The 17,385-nt window shown below is 37.8% G+C and overlaps 1 protein-coding gene across 6 annotated transcripts in view; it reads right to left on the bottom strand.

Moving 5' to 3' along the window:
- epha3 (eph receptor A3) overlaps nucleotides 1-17,385 on the bottom strand; it is a 96,084-nt gene that overhangs the window by 60,340 nt on the left and 18,359 nt on the right. For all 6 annotated transcript variants that reach the window (XM_004081693.5, XM_078939809.1, XM_078939808.1 and 3 more), the window contains exon 3: nucleotides 14,606-15,266. In XM_004081693.5, the coding sequence (XP_004081741.1) occupies nucleotides 14,606-15,266 (661 nt within the window). The remainder of the gene's footprint in view (nucleotides 1-14,605; nucleotides 15,267-17,385) is intronic.

The raw sequence follows: 17,385 nt of genomic DNA on the forward strand, positions 1-17,385 counted from the left end.
TCTGGCTCGTCTCTGCTCTGTACCTGACCGAGTACCTCGCCTCTGCTCCTGCTCCTACACCTGGCTGTGGTTCCTGTCTCCGGCTCGACTCGCGCCTTTGACTGTCCCCACAACCACGGCTGGATGAAGCTCGTCTGCTGGACTTTTATATATGTAGTTGTAGATTTAGATAAGTTAATTCTTCTCTAAGATTTCTGGTAAATCGCCTGTCCGTCCTGGGGGAGGATCCCTCCTTCATGTGGGCACCCCTGAGGTTTCTTCGTTTTTTCCGGAATCCGGTTTTTTTGGGAGTTTTTCCTTACCGCGAAGGGGGGTCTAAGGGCAGGGATGCCAGTATAGCTTAGTCAGTTTGTTAGTTCATTTTAGTATTTTCCTATTGAACTCTTTGTATTCGTGATCCTTTTGATTTCATGTTTTACTTCGAAGCCCATCGAGACGACTGTTGTTGTGATTTTGGGCTATACAAATAAAATTGAATTGAATTGAATTAATTAAGATTATGCAGTTTTTAACCAAAATCAAAAGACCTCCACTGTTGTTGTAGAATAAGCTCGCTATCTTACAACCCCTCACACCCCTAACCTAACATTGGCGGAGCAACAAAACTGGTGAGCAGTATTAAAGCTATCCAGCCATACAGTTTTGGACCTGATGGCAGCTCAGACAAGGAAAAACCAAAACCTCCATGGATCTATGTCTGCAAGTGGCTGCATCAGAATGGAGTGGTGCAGGGAGCTAGTGGCCTTCTGATTCTGGCTTCCACATCACAAGTTCAATCTTTTTCATAAATACCTGATTAACAACAATTTCAATAAAGAAATACTCAGAAATGCAATTTTAGGCTTAATTTTGTATATATATGTCCTCCATCATCAAATAAATGCCAACAGATTAAAAATACAACAACAAAAAAACAAATTTTCTAGGACTATGTCTTCAACTGGTAAATCTCAAGTAGGTCAGCTTGTTTGTGCTGACTAAACCCTTGCTCTTTCCTCCTGCAGGCTCTTCACCAATCTGCTTCTTCATGCAACCCTCCCTAAAAAGCTAAAGTCACACGCCTAAAGATTTATATTTTTTTTTTTCATGATTCACCACCTCCTGAAGGAGAGGTGAGGAGCAGCCACAGCTGTGCTCAAAAACCAGTTTTGGTTCAACTTCTAAAATAAAAGTCAATCTAAGTCTTGTTCCTGAGTGCCGACAGAGAGGGACTGAGTTCATGACAAGGCCTGATCATGGAATCAATCCCACAAGCCCCCAGGCTCTGTCTGGGTGGACTCACCACCAATGATTTTAATGAAAAATGCTGAATGTGATACAAGCAGTAGGTCTGTCATATTGATGCTTGTTCACTTTTGTACAAGGGCAGCTTTGCTGTTTCTCTCCTTGTCTAACATGGAAGAGAAAGGGAGCTGCCCCCACCTTAGACTTTGGAGGAATCAGAAAAGAAAAAAAAACAATCACTATCTGGGTTGTTTTTACTTTCCTCTTCAACTATCTGGTCCTCTAAACAACTTAATAACAAGTTCAAATGTATTTTTAACCTGTTTTATTTAGAGAAAGAAAAGAGAATCTGTGAGGAAGAAAATAATCAATTATTTTTCCAAAAAGAGATCCCAAAACAGCACTCATGCAGAGATGTAGGGGATGTGAGACATGCTGTTTGAGGAGATTTTTCCTCCTAATTAAAAGGTGTGATCACCTGCGGTTCACTCTAAGCAGCACCGTATTTGGGCGATAATGCTATTCAGTGCAATCTTTCAAACAGTCAGGCCACTATTTCCCACAATTTCCATGTCCCAGCCAATGAATTTCTGGGCGCATGTCAACGTGTCACTCAACGCCGCATTAGCATGATAAGTACATGCAGATGGCAACCGAAGCTAGTAACCTTTCACGAATCATTTACAGGGAAATTGATGGATTAATTGGCTAAAGTTCATTACAGCTGAGGTCTCATCAATACTGCGCATCTCAATTACCCCTGCCACTGAGATGTCATCTTCAGGCAGACCCCCCACAGATGCACATGCACTGACAGAAACACATGAAAGGCTTTGATTAATAATTCTGTTAAAAGTAGTTTTGCTCCCATTTTTATCTATAATATCCCAAAGGAAATCAACTATTTTCAGAAATACTTATATTTTTATCCTCTTATTTTTTTTTTACCTTGCATTCGTTTTCAAATGGAGAGGCCTAAAGTGACATTTAAGTGGCTAAAGCACTAATATGCTTTGGAATAGTAGGATGAAAAAAAGAACAAAAACACAATAGATAAATATTCCGAATTGCAGAATCGCAACAACATAGTAGAAATGAAAAGATGGTTGTGGAAGAAGCTAAGGAAAAACATGTTATGTGTCCTTGCAGAGGTCCTGCATTAATCAGTACGACTTGTGAACAGTCAAAGAGTAGCAGAGCAGAAGAAATGGAAAAATTGGTTGGTTGTATCTCAGGCCGTGGGCCGTGCAACCTTCACCTTGACAAATGTCTGGTGCCATCCATTCTAACAGACAGAGGTGGAGGGAAATGAAATAGTGGGGGTGGGAAATCTGTTGATGATGAGTATAGTAATCTTGTTGGACACTGCTTTCTGCCATTTTGCTCTGTTAATCTTCACACTGCTCCTAACCTATGAATTTTTGAATGAGCAAATACATGTATGTGTGTGTGTGTAGTCCACAGGAAAGGTCAGTGCTCATCTTTAAAGCACTTTTCAACCTTTAAAGGTTGAATCCTTTGTCCTTGCATGGATGACACTTCATTCAAGGCACTACAAGATGACACAGAGGCACACAAAGAAACATCTCTTGCCAGTTTAAATGCCTGTTAACACTTACGCTGGTGAGAAAAAAGAAAACATACTAGCATTCGGAGCATAGAATAATGATAAGTAAAAAAAAAAATATCTACCATGGTACACAATATGAGATATATTTGATAGAAAATGAATGAGAAGAGCAATGACAAATTCAGCAAAGTTCTACTTTCTTTTTAATTAGTGGTGTTAAAAATAATGTCTTGTTGACAAATTTTATAAAGCTGCAGCTTCAGCATTTTTTTCTTTACATAGATCAGCCAATACAGCCTTATGCAAGTTGAAATCAAAGTAATATTTCTAAATTTAATTATTTTTTTCGTTCATCTTCAGATTCCTTAGTTAAAAGTTTCAGCATCAGGGATTCAAAAAGTGGTTATAAATGCATATTTTCAAATCTATGACCATGTGCCTAAAGACAAATATTTATCCTACATTTTTTTCCAACTAAATTTTAATTCATTTCAGCTTTTTTTTCCCCTTTTTTTTCTTTTATTTTGTTTTTACCAAATATATCAAATCAATAAATTCAGTGTTACTTTCCTTATCATTTAGTCAAATTTTTAAAAACAATGTGTGCTTTTGATGCTAAATTATCCTAGATTCTTTTAAACTACTTCTCTGCGCTCACACACCATGACTTCCATCTTTATAGAAAACAAGTATTTTGATGTTAGATGTTAGAAAGTACAGATTTAAAATTCACTCATTTCCAAATGATGTCAATGTATTTTTTTCCCCCACAATCCTTCATGGTCAGTGTTTTTAGAAAATAAAACCTCTAACACTCTTTTACTGATTTGCTTTTACAATGTTAGTTTGGCAGCCTCTTTTTAAACCAAAATTTTGACTAAAATAAAAAAAAAATGCAGCTGTGCATTTAAAAAAGGTCATTGTCCACAGCAAGGCAAGGGAATCCAGAACATCATAAGCAGCCTCAAAAACACATGCTTCCCTACTGTTTCACAGTATTTGAGAGAATCTGAAACCTAAATAGAAAAAGATGCACGCACAGGCTCTCTGAGGTCGTCCAAAGTGCTGAAATGTCCACACTTGGCTGCATTGTGGATTGCACAGTTGTGTTTGGCATTCAGAGTGAAGGGACAGTTAAAGGCCTGACCACTGAAGCCTGACCGCCTTTAATCAACACACGCTCACTAGCGTGCACAAAAGGTAATTCCTTTCTCCCAGATGTGCGCATCCACACATGCACTCATGCACAATGTTTCATCTGACATCATTTCCAAGTTAACTGCGATTGATGAAGATGAAATGTCATCGCTCGGGTTCTTGTGGATGGATAGAGATGGCTGGAGTGTGGCATAAATGAGTGCGGAGACCTCTTTTTTACCTTCATCAATAGTTGGAGCACAAAATTTAAGGACGCAGGGAATCCATTGATCATTTCTGAAAGATGGGAAACTTTGCCGACTGGAATATCTGTAATTTGAGCAGGCTACAGAGTCCCCACACAATAAGGAATGTGCATGTGAACATCTCTGCTAGAAGAAATCCCTTTTGTGTACACTTCCATGTAAACAATTTTTTTGTCTTTTTTTTTTCTGAGTTATCACAGCTTCTGAAAAACTAGTAAACTTTACAATAAAAATAAAACAAGTTAACGTTTTACTTTTAGAATGGTATAACTAGAAATCATGTATTCTGTAACCCTTGTATTATCTTAGACCCTTACATTGACGTGTTCTCCCTACTATGACAAAGGTGGATAAAGATGGAAAGATTTCATGTAATCCATGGACACCAGTGAGGTTCACAAATCATTGAAGAAAAAAGGTTCAGAGCACTGTCTAGTGGGTCTAGATGACCCAACTCCCAATGTTAAAGTGCCTAGGATAGCACAAGGGTTAAAGTAACACTCTGATGAAAATTATGTTTTTGCTTACTTTAAAATGTTTTCTTTTTGATGATGGAAGGCATATAAAAAGAAGATTAAGCTCAAACTTGCATTTCGGAGTATTTCAATATTCAAATAATTGTAAATCAGTAGCAGACGAAAACATAAAATGGATTTTTTTTTTCTGTAAAAAATAAGCTGGACAGGCCACAAGCTCCCTGCTTCACTCCGACTCAACCGTCCCACCCACAACTCTGAGGCAAATTTCTAATGAACTATTGCAGCTCTGTATGATCTATGCCCTAGATAATGACAATTTTTATATATTTATTTGGGCTACAAACATAATCATAATTTAAACAAGGACTACTGGGAATGTTTTTAAAATAGGTCAAACATGATCGGAGTGGGTCTTTCATAAACGGAAGTGTAAACAAAACAATATTAGGCCATGAAATCTGAGCCTTAGAAATCTTAATGTAAAATAAAATGTTATTCTGGATTTGTAGATTCACCAAAAACATCTCCTCCATCTAATTTTGCTCCTTAAATTATGCAAGCTAGTAATAAAGGTAAAAAATGCATTTCAGTAGAAAAAATATTGACATGAATGTTCAGGAAAAAGTACTTTATTTACCCACTTTCTCAAATTTGATTCTCACATTTTTAACACGAGTTGCATTTCCTTTACCTATGAAATCTTGCAAATTGGATTTGCAATAAAACATTCTCTTGCATTCGAAAAAACTTGCATTTTTGGAAAAAAAGTTTCTGCACTTGGAGGTGGTTTTTGAGGCGAATCAAAATTGAAATATTTTGCAAAACCGCAATGGAAACACTTTTTTTCAAATTAAATGTGTCATGTGAACCACAACCGGATGACAATACGCTTCCTTGGTAGGAACTGGCCGCCTTGGACACTGCACAGTGGATGTCGCAAGAGGCCCCACAGCATCACACAGCTTTTCAAAAGTTGAGCGTGTCATGCAGCAAATTGTTGGATCGAACAGCTCCCCTGTAGAATCACTAACCATGAGTTTCCAAAATCGTGGTTAGTGATTCCTCCATAGTCACGTGCACCTGTAAGGAGCTTGCTGCTCCATGACCTGCATAAGACGGATGCAGACGTCTCCTTTGATGGATGATGATGAGCGCTAGTGAATGTATCTGCTGTAAATCAAAGTATTGTTCACATCTGTCATCCTGTTTTTAAATGACTTTTCGCATAAGTTGGTTTGTGTTTCTTCACATAATTATGATTTAACAGTGTAATCAAATTTTTTTTTTTTGACATTTCTAAAAATCTGATGAAGTTGTCCACATATGTGTAATGGAAACGCAGCTATGGCGTAGCTGTATTGTAAAGAAATATATTTTCAACAAATTTAGCATTCTTTCAACACAGCAAGTAGTCATTAAAAATAATAATAATAATAATAAAAACAATAGATGAGCTCCAATATAGTTTTGAAAATGAGCTTAACTTTTCCCACCAAAAGGATTTTTGGGATTTGATGGAAGCAGCCAATCTAGAACAACCAGTAAAAGCCCTACTACTGCCTCTAGTGGAATGACAGTAAACTAGAGGGCAGAAAATCTGAACCAATTAATATACAATGGGTTTTTAAGGAAAATTTGGATCATGCTAATGAAATAGGGGTCTTAGAAATGCGTCTATCAAAAATTATATGTATGGTTATGCAGGGTTAAAAGTATGTAGAGCTGAGAAAAATTTAGGCCTGTCCTAGTTAACATTTTGTAATCTGTCATTGTAATCTTCCCCTTTAATCTTCTCACCTCTGGCTTTCTAATGACTTGTATATATTGTCAAATGTGCTACTAAAATTTCTTTTGTGCCCTAATTACTTCCTGTCTTATTTTTATAAACACGTGTAAAAATACAAAAAGACTCCCAAAGGAACTCAGATGCTTCAACTCTTGACAACCTTATTGAAATGAAAGACACTAAAAACATTAACACAAAGGTTACCTCTGCAAGGTCACCAGTGCACAAGTGAATGCAACAATTCAGATATGATCCGGTGGTGAGTTACAAGGGAAACCCAGCAAAGTTCCTCGACAAACATCTGTCAAATTGTGTAACATTTCCACGCTGCGCTGTAACTCCCAGTGCTTGCTTTTATTAGAGAAATGTTGTGTTTGTTAAAAATGCTTAGGTTCATGTGTGTCGATGTGTGTTGCGTTGCAAAATGGAAGATCAGACAGATGCCGCGGCGCTGACGCTTACGTAGCGACACTTGGGTTTTTCAGGTTGAAACGACAATGAGAGGTCTCTCAGCTGAAATCAACACATCACCACAAAGAGATGATGCAGCTGACAAGTACTCACGGCGTCGCCGTACAACCGCGTGCCTCCATAAGTGAGGCACTTGACAGCCGCAGCTTCTGAAAGTATCAAAGGAATGCCGACACATCTTCAGCACAAGGGCAGCAGAATCAAGCAGGAAACTGCAGGTTACTTTATACTGTATTTATGGGCTGCTTTGCTCATCCAGCAATGTCGAATTTATAAATGATGAGGAAAACATTTGACTTTTTCTGTTGTTTTATGCTGCTATTTTGGAGGAATTTGTATTACATTGAGAAGTAGTGACAGATAAACGAGCTGCAAAACAACAAGAACATAATTAAAGAATCCATTTTCAGGTTTCATCTAAAAAGGAGAAAGCTGATGATGACTTGACAACAGATGTCAATGTCTACAAATGTTTCTAAAGGGGAATGTGTGCCTCCAGTGCTTCCAGCTGGAGTCTCTATCCCAAAGACAAACTGTTTCTATTACTTTCTGCTGCATTTATCTCACCCTTCTCCTCCTTGGCCTCTCTTCCCAACTATTTCCTTCTCATCTTGGAGAAATGATGGGGTGAGTCTTGTGCGCCACTCCAATGGTTCTCTGCTCTGTCACATTACATGTGTTTCCAAACACGCTCTGTCTGTCAAACAGCACGTTTCCTGCCGTGCTTCCATCCTTGTGTCTTTGGATGTCAACTGGCACATGTGTTCCAGACTGCACTCACAGAAAAAAAAAGCATGAAGCTAAAAGCCTGGCATTCAATGACCACAAAAACATTTTTTTCATTGCTTTTTTTTTTTTTTTGTCAAGCAAAACTACTTCAGACATTTTCTTTTTTTTAGTAAAATTTTGTTTTCTTGATATCAAACACACATTTTGTAAAGAGGCAAAAAAATTGACAAGTACAGAAAGTAAATGAACTGAAGCTAAAAATAAAATTTCAATGTAAAATTGGGATAAAATAGCTTTGATTACAAGAAAATTGCTTTTTATAAAAACATTTTATAAACTGACAAAATAGTTTGCGTCCCTTTTTAACCATTTCCAGTTCTACTAGAAACTAGTAATCCTTATTTAGTTGTGTGTTTCTGCTTATGCATGTGTGCATATTCATATACAAGATATGTATATGTATATATATATATGCATGCACACATCAGACTTTATGTAAAGATACGTCTGTATAGAAATAATTTTGACGAGAAGAGAGAGTTTGCAAGAGATATTCTTTCTCTGCAGCACTCTGATATAGGCTCTCCTCTGTGTGCATGTGTGTGTGTTCAGTTGAATTCCTGAGCCTGTGGTTACCAATAGCTTTGAAGTCTCAACAGTACCAGGGCCCCGGGGTGACAGGCCTACCCACTACCCCCAGTCTGCATTGGAAGCCCATAAAGAGAAAAGCAAACAGGCAATAATACCCGGAATGAGCGAACCTTTTCGGCATCCTTGGCTAATGCTTCTTTGGTTGTGCACGCCAGAAATGCACACACGCGCGCTGGCATATAGGCATCCGCACACGCATACACACAACTAAATCAACAAAATCTGTATAGATCCTGGTTTAAGGCAGAAAGTCATTTCAGACGTGCAAACCTTAAGCATTTATTTTTTCTCTGAATGCATTTTCTTTTCTTAAAATAATGTAATGTTCTTGTGAAATATAAAATAAAAATAAAATATTGTTGTTGTTTTTTGGCAGATTCTACTCATCTTTCCCAAAGAAAGATGATGCAAAAAAAAAAAAAAAAAAACTATAATTAAAACCAATCAAAAAAATTTTTGGACTTCAGACTTATGCAAAAACAGACTCTAAATCCTAAAAAGGCTCATTGGGCAATACTGATTTTGAAATGACAGAAAGAAAAAGCAAAAGAAAATAAAAAACAACTTTAGAAAAATACTTTGCTTCACACATTTTCATTGACTCCAAGAAACTTTGGCCGAATAAAAGTAAAATAATAGATAAGCCTCAAAAACTTTATTGACTATGTATGGTCATGCAGTATTTTTCAATACAATAGAAGACTTGCATGAGCTAAAACCCCTTTCTTAAGCAAAGTCTTAACAAACATGAAAAAATACACATTTTGCATCAGGACAGTAAATAATTAACACACCGATTTAAAACTTTGTTTTTTTTGTTGTTGCAAAAGTTCCACCTGCACGACATAAAATAATGGAATTTTGTGTTAATATACATTTACTATATATCAAAAACAAATGAACATTTTATTTATGTAAAATAAATCAAATACACACACACATATATATATATATATATATATATATATATATATATATATATATATATATATATATATATATATATATATATATATATATATATATATATTTTTTTTTTTTTTTACCTAGACACCATTAAAATTAAAAATGATATTTTTATTTATTTAAAAATTATTTTTGAGAAAAGCCTTGCACAGAAAAATTGAAAAATGACAAAAAAGATTGCCTTTAGTTCTGCTCACATTTGGTAAAGTTTTAAGGAAGTGATACCTAACAAGTATTACAACGTGACTCCTCAGTTGCTTTTGTTTAAGGAAAAAGTTTCAGTTTAATTTGTAAACAATTATTTTGATGTGGATTTCTGATGCATAAAGGGTCATAGATTCTTTTTTTTTTTTTTATCAGGCCACTAAAGTGCAGCATTAGCATCTTGATTCAAGAGCTTACTCCATGGAGCTCTTGATCCAGGGCTTGTTCTTTACTTCCAGCTCCTCTACTCCTCTCCAGGTCCAAAGGGGCTAAATGCCAGGGAGCACACAACTCAAAAGGCCCAACAGAAGCCTCTACACTAAACTAAACTGACAAGAGAAGAGGAGACTTGAGCAACAGAACACTAGTGTTACCACCCAGCCATGTACAGTATAATGAGTATACGCAGGAAAACACACACTGGATGCATTTAACTGATCTGACTGCTCGGATTTGGTTTGCAAATGTGTGTGTTGGGGAATCTGTGCTGTTCATGCACTAAAGGTAGAGGTGCCCTTCAGAGAGGAACACCCAACAGTAGCAGGCTATTGTTATTCTGCACTATACCATGCTGCTCCTGGTGTAAGCGTGTGCAGCTACAGTATACACAATGTCTTATCACAGCAGGGTTCTGATGGGAAAGAAGGCACAAAGGCCCAAACAATGTCAATGAATGGGACACAGATCTCATTTTTTGTGGTGATCTGTGCATTTCAGTGTGTTTGCCAGAGTGTGCTTAACCTTTTTTTTTGTGAGAGCAAGGATGTGATATAATGGGGGTTTTCTGCAGGAAATCAGAAGCAAATGTTGGCTTCACAAAATTAAAGTTCAGCACGCCTAATGTAAATATTAGGATTGTAAATTCATGAAATTATTTACAGAAAAACGTTGTTAACGATTTTCTTTTTTTTTTAATTTTGTTTAACCAATTATTTTACATGTTGAAAAACTTTTTTATTCTTTAAAGATCTTCATGCATTCTTATTGTTTATGTAAAGATTTAAATGAGCTTTAATAAATCACAAATAAACATCAACTTAAGGAAGAAATTAGCTGCAGATAAAACTTTCTGACCACACGGGAAGGGCCTCAAACACAAACTAATAAAAAAATATACCAAATAGAGTCCAACTGATGTGTGGTCTGAATAAATGGCATTGAGACATGCAACTCCACCACCAGAGGCCCTTTTATCCGTAGTGTGCATGTAAAACATTAATAACAGGGAATTTAATTACAATCTAAAGCCAAAATAGTTGCTGACCCAGTTCAAACCAAGCCTGTGTTGTTTGATTGGATGATGGAGGTTTGCGTGACAGCCTAAATGGAAGATGTATAATTCCGGTTCAAAATGTCTGCTAGGAAGCCAAGCAACTCTGTGCACGAGGGCGGCAGTTAAATCGCTTAAGCTGGAGGGTGAAGAGTGATATAAAACATTTGACATGAAATGGACGAATGGCTTTGAACAAGCAGCCGAGACAAGCAGTATAGCATAGGATGAACAAAGAAGCTGGGATGAGAGGACAGTAGCAAACAAGAAACAAAAAGAGCAACTTTTATTTACTGAAACCGAGGCAATAAAAAACATGTTTTTCAGTATATCATCATACCTTAAATGTTTTAATTTTCACATAATGCAGCAAGATAAAACTATGCTTTATTTATTTGGTTAAAATCTAGTTTTCTGAAACTAGAACTAAAATAATATTTGTTTGCACCTAAAAAAACTCTAATTACCCATATCATTCTATTCCCACTTTTTCATAGGACTGCCAATTTAAAAATAAATAAATAAACATACTACTTCATTGCATTGATATCCAGTGCAGCTGAAGGGCTGAACATTTGGCCTTTGGGTGTTTTGTGTTTACTCAAGTGAAATAGGTCATTTTCTGGAAATGAAAATCCAAAACCTTGATTTACAATAAATAAAACCTCAAATGTTTCCTGTCTCCTATTCCAAATTAAAAAAAAGAAAACAAGCATTCAAAAGGAAATAAAAAGTATAAAGTGACATTGTCATGTGTTTCTCTGTGTTGTGCATAAAGATTTTTTTCTGTACACTTTTTATAATAGGCATTACTGGCCTGGCAAGTTTGAGGATTGTGTGTCTTGATAAATCCAGCAAGAATGTAAACCTGCGTCTCTCCTCGGCATACAACGAAGCAGCTGCTTATAGGTGCAACACACACACACACACACCACACACATTTCAAAAACAGGCATCCGTTTGCTGTTTTAGGATCAAATTAAGGGTTGCAAGAATTTCACACTGATGGTAGATAGGAGCTGGTTTCACCTGCTCCAGCCTGTTGTAATGACAGATGAAAGACCGACTTAGAGAGATTAGATCTGGCCTCACATTCGGTGTGGAAAGGATGAAGGCTGCTCACAAAACCTACAGTAATCCAGATGATGACTGACGATACCTTTCAAATTTTAGCGGAGCTCCATATCAACTCCTTTCAGTGACATTTATAAAGGCATTCCCTGTAACTAGGAGAACCAAAAAAAAACAACAACAACATGTATTTATATTAATACACACTTACTGTTTGTGTGATTCATCGGTCATTCACACCAGATACAGAAACACAACCAGGAAAGTGCATCGCACTCTTGACGTCTCACTGTCTACGACAGACAAATTTCATTTGTTTATTTATTTTTAAACAGCTTTCTCCCTTTCAGCAATATTTCAGGAAAACACACTCAAACAGCACAGCAAGGAACAGTGGTAGTCTAATATAAGAATGCACTCTGTTGAAGCCCTTGTACACCATGAAGCCTGTATAAACAAACACAACTGCTCTCAAACTCAAAGAAATGCACAAGAAAAATAGATTCATGTGAGAAATATAGACTACATTACAATAGAACCTACAGTTGCATACTAAGATAAAATGGATTCTAGTTTTAAAACAAAAACTTTTCTCTTCATAAACGATCCAATAAGCTAATTATTTACGCAACGCAGCTTCCCTTAACACATTTGAAGGCCCATATGTGTGCGTTGAAGGTCAGCGACATGTAAATACTCAAGAAAACATTGCTCAAGCATCTGTTTCTATCCGTTTTAGTTGGCCGTGGCACCGTATATAGGTTTTCATCTCACACTGCTGGTGTGTGTGTGGGGAGCACGCCACATTCAGCCATCTATCTGTTAACACAGGGGGCCTGCAGAACAAGCTGCATGGTGGGGCCCTTGACGGCTGCATACAGGGGCTGTGGGGGCCTGTTGGTGCAGCTGTCCCACTCCATGGTAACATAAGACCTTATTAGAGTCCATTAGAGCACTCTGAAACTAATAAGAGATTGTCAAATACATCCAAACATTCACACAATTTACCAAGAGGCAGGAAGTGAAAGGAGGGTGGTGGAAGGGTGTCTGCCATTTGTCTGGATATTGTCATTCTATTCTTTTTAACTGCCCTCTTTTCGATTTGACGGAAAATCCAGAAACCCAGCCGGATGTGTAATAATATACAAGTGATGATCAACGGTAACCCTTCCCTCCTTTTTTATTTACCTAAGAGAAAAATGGGGCACTTTAATGTGTGGCGAAATAAACTCCCTTTCACATTTATATTTATTTTTGTTGCGGTTTGAATTTGGCGCACACGGTTTTCATCTGACAGCTCTATGTTTATCCTGTGATTGGGACAATGAGACGGGCTCGTCTGGAGTCCACAGCTCCAGAAAAAGAGCCTCCCCCGGCCCTGACAGCAGGGGCTTGACCCGGTAAAGCGCCTTTGATCTTTAATTAACACTGGGCATGCCTCTGGAGAGGAGAGAGTTGAGGAACAAGGGACCATGTGGAACAAGCTGCAATAATTGAAAATGGTAAAAATCCACCCTTTTGCAAAACTTTTACACCAGTTTCAATGTGAGACCTTGGCTGCTGTCAAGACGGCGCAGCTTCATCTTGAGCTAGATCACTCTCAAGACATACAGAGTAGTGAGCAAAAGCAAAGGCATCCTTTTTGACAAATATTGCTATCACTCCAGTGTGCAGTTTTGATTTGATTTTTTGCTTGTTTTTTTCATTTTTTCATTCAGCAAAAAAAAGTTTTCTGGCAGAAAAGAAAAATCTCTTTGTCTTTTTTTCTACTTATAATGGAAATTATTATTTGTGTTCAAATAAAAACTTGGATTCTTAAGCGTTTTGTAAATGCCATGTATTCAAATTTGTTATTCAGTGCTTTTGTGAAACCAAAGTTAAACAACAAAAACAAAAAAAGATCTTAAAGGAAAAAACAGGGGAAACTTGAGTAGCTAGAAAAAGATTTCAACTTCTGCTTAGCCTTTGACCTCACTGGTCGTCTAAATCCAAAGGGAGGCTTAAACCTCCTACTGGAGGCTCATTTAATCAGTGTTGGTTGAAATGACTGACATAAAAAACAGACATTTTTCACTGGAAGTTATCTCAACAATTCAGCAATTCAGCGCCAAAAGTCAAAAACAAAGTGAACACTGTAGTTCAGCTTGCATTTCCTTGCCTTCCAACAATCAACAGCAAGAAGACACTGCCTCTCAAACAGAGCAGCCATGGGATCAGACAATGAAAGACAAACACATCTGTGACCATCTTAAAGAACTCCCCACTCATACTTTCACCAGCACCCACAACCATCACCGCCATTGCTTCATGATTCACCATACACTCCAAGCCGCTCTTTTGTTCTGCCTTATCAGACCCATCTCTGCAGCTCTGGTTAAGATCTTTCCAGAGGTAATGATGTGTCACAGAGAAGATTGCTGTTCAAGCACTCTACACAGCATCCTTTTGCTGGATGAAACATCATTTTCAAGCACACAACCCATCCAGAGACACTCAGGGATCCATGGGTTTGTTTGAACGTCTCACATACAGAATGCATGCTAACAGAAAAACACATACACACACTGTGGTTTTTTTTCCACATTAAAGCTCTTGAGTTGACAGATAGGAACTATGGTCCTCAACATCAAACAGTCTAAATCTGTAGACCAAAAGAGGTAAATAGATATAGGTATGACAGGCATAAACATAAAACAATGGATGATGGGTAAAGAAAAAGTTGGGTTATTTTGTCTCAAAAACTGAAATTCATGATGGGAAATATTTTTTTAAAGTTCTTACTTTGGCAGGTGCTGCTTCTCTCCTCGTATCCTTGGTTACAGAGACACTTCCCGATGGGCACAAGCCACTCCCCCTCTGTGCTGCAGTACATTCTTGGAGGTTCCTCCTCTTTGGAGTGATTCACACACGAACCTTTGACCTCAACCAGAGATTGGGAGTCCATGGGCACCGTGTCAGGGAAGGAAGCCAGATTCCTCACAGTGTATGGGCACTTTTTAAAGTAAACCCTCACGGAAACTAAAGCAACACAGGCCCCCACGTCCTGGAACGCGAGGTAGAAACCCTTCTTGGTCAAGGGCCCCACCTCACGCACCTCAATGTTCAGTTTGAGAATGCGATCCCCAAGATCCGTTTGGGTAAAACTTTCATCAGCAGCGATGGTGTCAATCTTGAGGTACTGATGCTCTCTAAAATGGCTTCCCTGGTCATCATCTGTCTCCAGGTACAGAAGGTTGAAGGTCTCCTTGCATGTCCCCAGGACCAAAGGGATGGAATTGCAGTCCCTCAGAGTGAACTTCAGCTCCACGTAGATCTTCTGCGCCGACTGCCGAGGGATCCAGTTGGTGCGAAGCCAGTTGTTCTGGCTGTACTCCATCACATTGCAGACCTGGAAGGTTCGTATGGGAGTGTAGTGCTCATCCACCCCACTGATCTCCTCCCACTGGAAAAGAAATAGGGAAGGAGAGGTCGAAAGGAGAAACAGAGGAAGGTGGCAGGAGAGGAGCAAACATGAGGAAAATGAAGCCGGATTAAAGAAAAGTAGATGAGATGGAGAAAAATTGTACAGAAAATAGTGGTTGTGTGAAGAAAACGATGGGGTTATTACAAGGTTGGATAGAAATAAATAAGAAGTCAGGACAGCAGGTGTTAAAAGATTTAAAGAGGGTTGAAGATTTGGAAAATTAAGGGTTGGAGAAATAAAAGGAAGGGGGGAAGAGCAGAGAAAAACAAAGTTATCTCTACCCTGTAAGCATTTAGAGATGAATTATTCAGATCCAGAGTCACTGTTGCATGATTCTAAGTATCTAATAAAATCTTAAGGGTGAACAAAATTACACTACAAGATCTTAGATATATTGCTCTAATTAATTAGAAGCAAATTTGCTGCCATCGCTAAAATTCCTTGATTACGATGACAATATCCGTGAGAAAAATTGCAATTAGTTCTTTTATTCTAGGTTTTTATTGTAAAAATGGATGCCAGAATGCTTAATGAATGTTACACAAAAAGAAAAATCTTGTAGTGTTTTCATTTCCCCACCCTTTTTTCTAACATTTTCTTTTTTCTAAAAGTGAGGACTTTCAAGCTGCAGTCATGGTTATTTGCATCACAACACTACTTCTACGAAAAAGGAAACGTGCTGAATCCACTATGACACAGAAGAAGCTACGACGTTTATAGACAGATGTGAGTGAATACCAGGAACGTTCGTGTCTATCTTACATTTTCCCTCCACTGGGAGAAAGCAAAGAGAGAGGAGAAGAGAGGGAAAAAAAAAACAGAAAGAGAGCTGGGTCATTCCTTTTGAATTCAACACTGCAGGAAGACTCATTGGTCATGCACTCCGGCTTTGCAGTCCCGGAAAGGGAACACTGACTCACAGCCATGAGGAAAAGACAAACACCTGAAACAGTGGACTCATAGTGGTTAAATTTATGCTTATTTTTTTTTAAGCAAATAAACCTGTTAATGGAGGCTTTTCTATTTTAAATGGAATTGTGGCTGATGACACTTTTTTTTTTTTTTTAAAACAGACATGTACATATAAAGACGGTCTTCATTGATCAGATTTAAAGACCCACTCTGATAAAAATCATGTTTTTAGTGTTTTCAAAATGTTCTTGTGGCATTTTTCTGACGATGGAGGACATATCTTAAGAAAATTAAGTTTAAAATTCCATTTCTGAGTAATGCTAGGTTAGGGTTGTGAGGCCTGTAAGCTAGAGAGCCAGTAAACAGACGGATGATGGGAAGTGGAGGCGGACAAATTTCCAATGAACAACTGCTGCTCGACAGAAACTATGTCCTAGAAAACAGCAGTTTTTATTTAATTATTTTTGGCTAAAAACAGCGCTGGGAACGCTCTTAAAAATAGCTCAAAAGATGATCGGAGTGGGTCTTTAAAGAACTCTCTCATTTCACAAAAAAACCTATGCTTCAACACAAACAGAAACATACTCTCACATAAGAATCATGTTCAAACGTTCAAAATACTTCACATTTACTTCAATCAACGACTAGCTAAGAACGTTGCTACATCTTCATGTCTGTCAGTGTGTGTGTGTGTGTGCATTTTAGCTTTTGAGCTGAAGGATGGCCTCTTTCAGTCCCATAATGAAGTGAAAGGCATGTGCTTGAGAGCAAAAGAGAAAAACCAGAAGAACTAAAAGACACAGAGCTAAAAAAAAAAAAAGGGAAGTATGAATGGGGAAAATGGGAAGACAACTGAAGGGAAAGACTCACTTTGTGTTTAGTCTCCCCATCAAATTTTCTCTGGCGTCACCGTATTCATCAGGGAAGCAGCTGAAGCTCCCGGCAGGTCTAACCATAACAAGGAAATGACTACAGGACTCAGAAGGGCTAAATATGGAGCTTTTGGGCTAAACTTTATGTTTCACATGACTTGATTCAGAAGTTTAAAAGCTCAACTTTAAACATGGAATGATGTGATGACACACAAAAATGTTTGATGACAGAATTTAGCACAATTTACAGCCACTTGGAGAGAGGATCTGCCACTGAAATAAGTGGCTCTGTTGACATTGATGTGTCAATATAT

This window comes from Oryzias latipes, chromosome 21 (assembly GCF_053564925.1).
Source record: "Oryzias latipes strain Hd-rR chromosome 21, Olatipes_Hd-rR_3.1".
NCBI lineage: Eukaryota > Metazoa > Chordata > Actinopteri > Beloniformes > Adrianichthyidae > Oryzias > Oryzias latipes.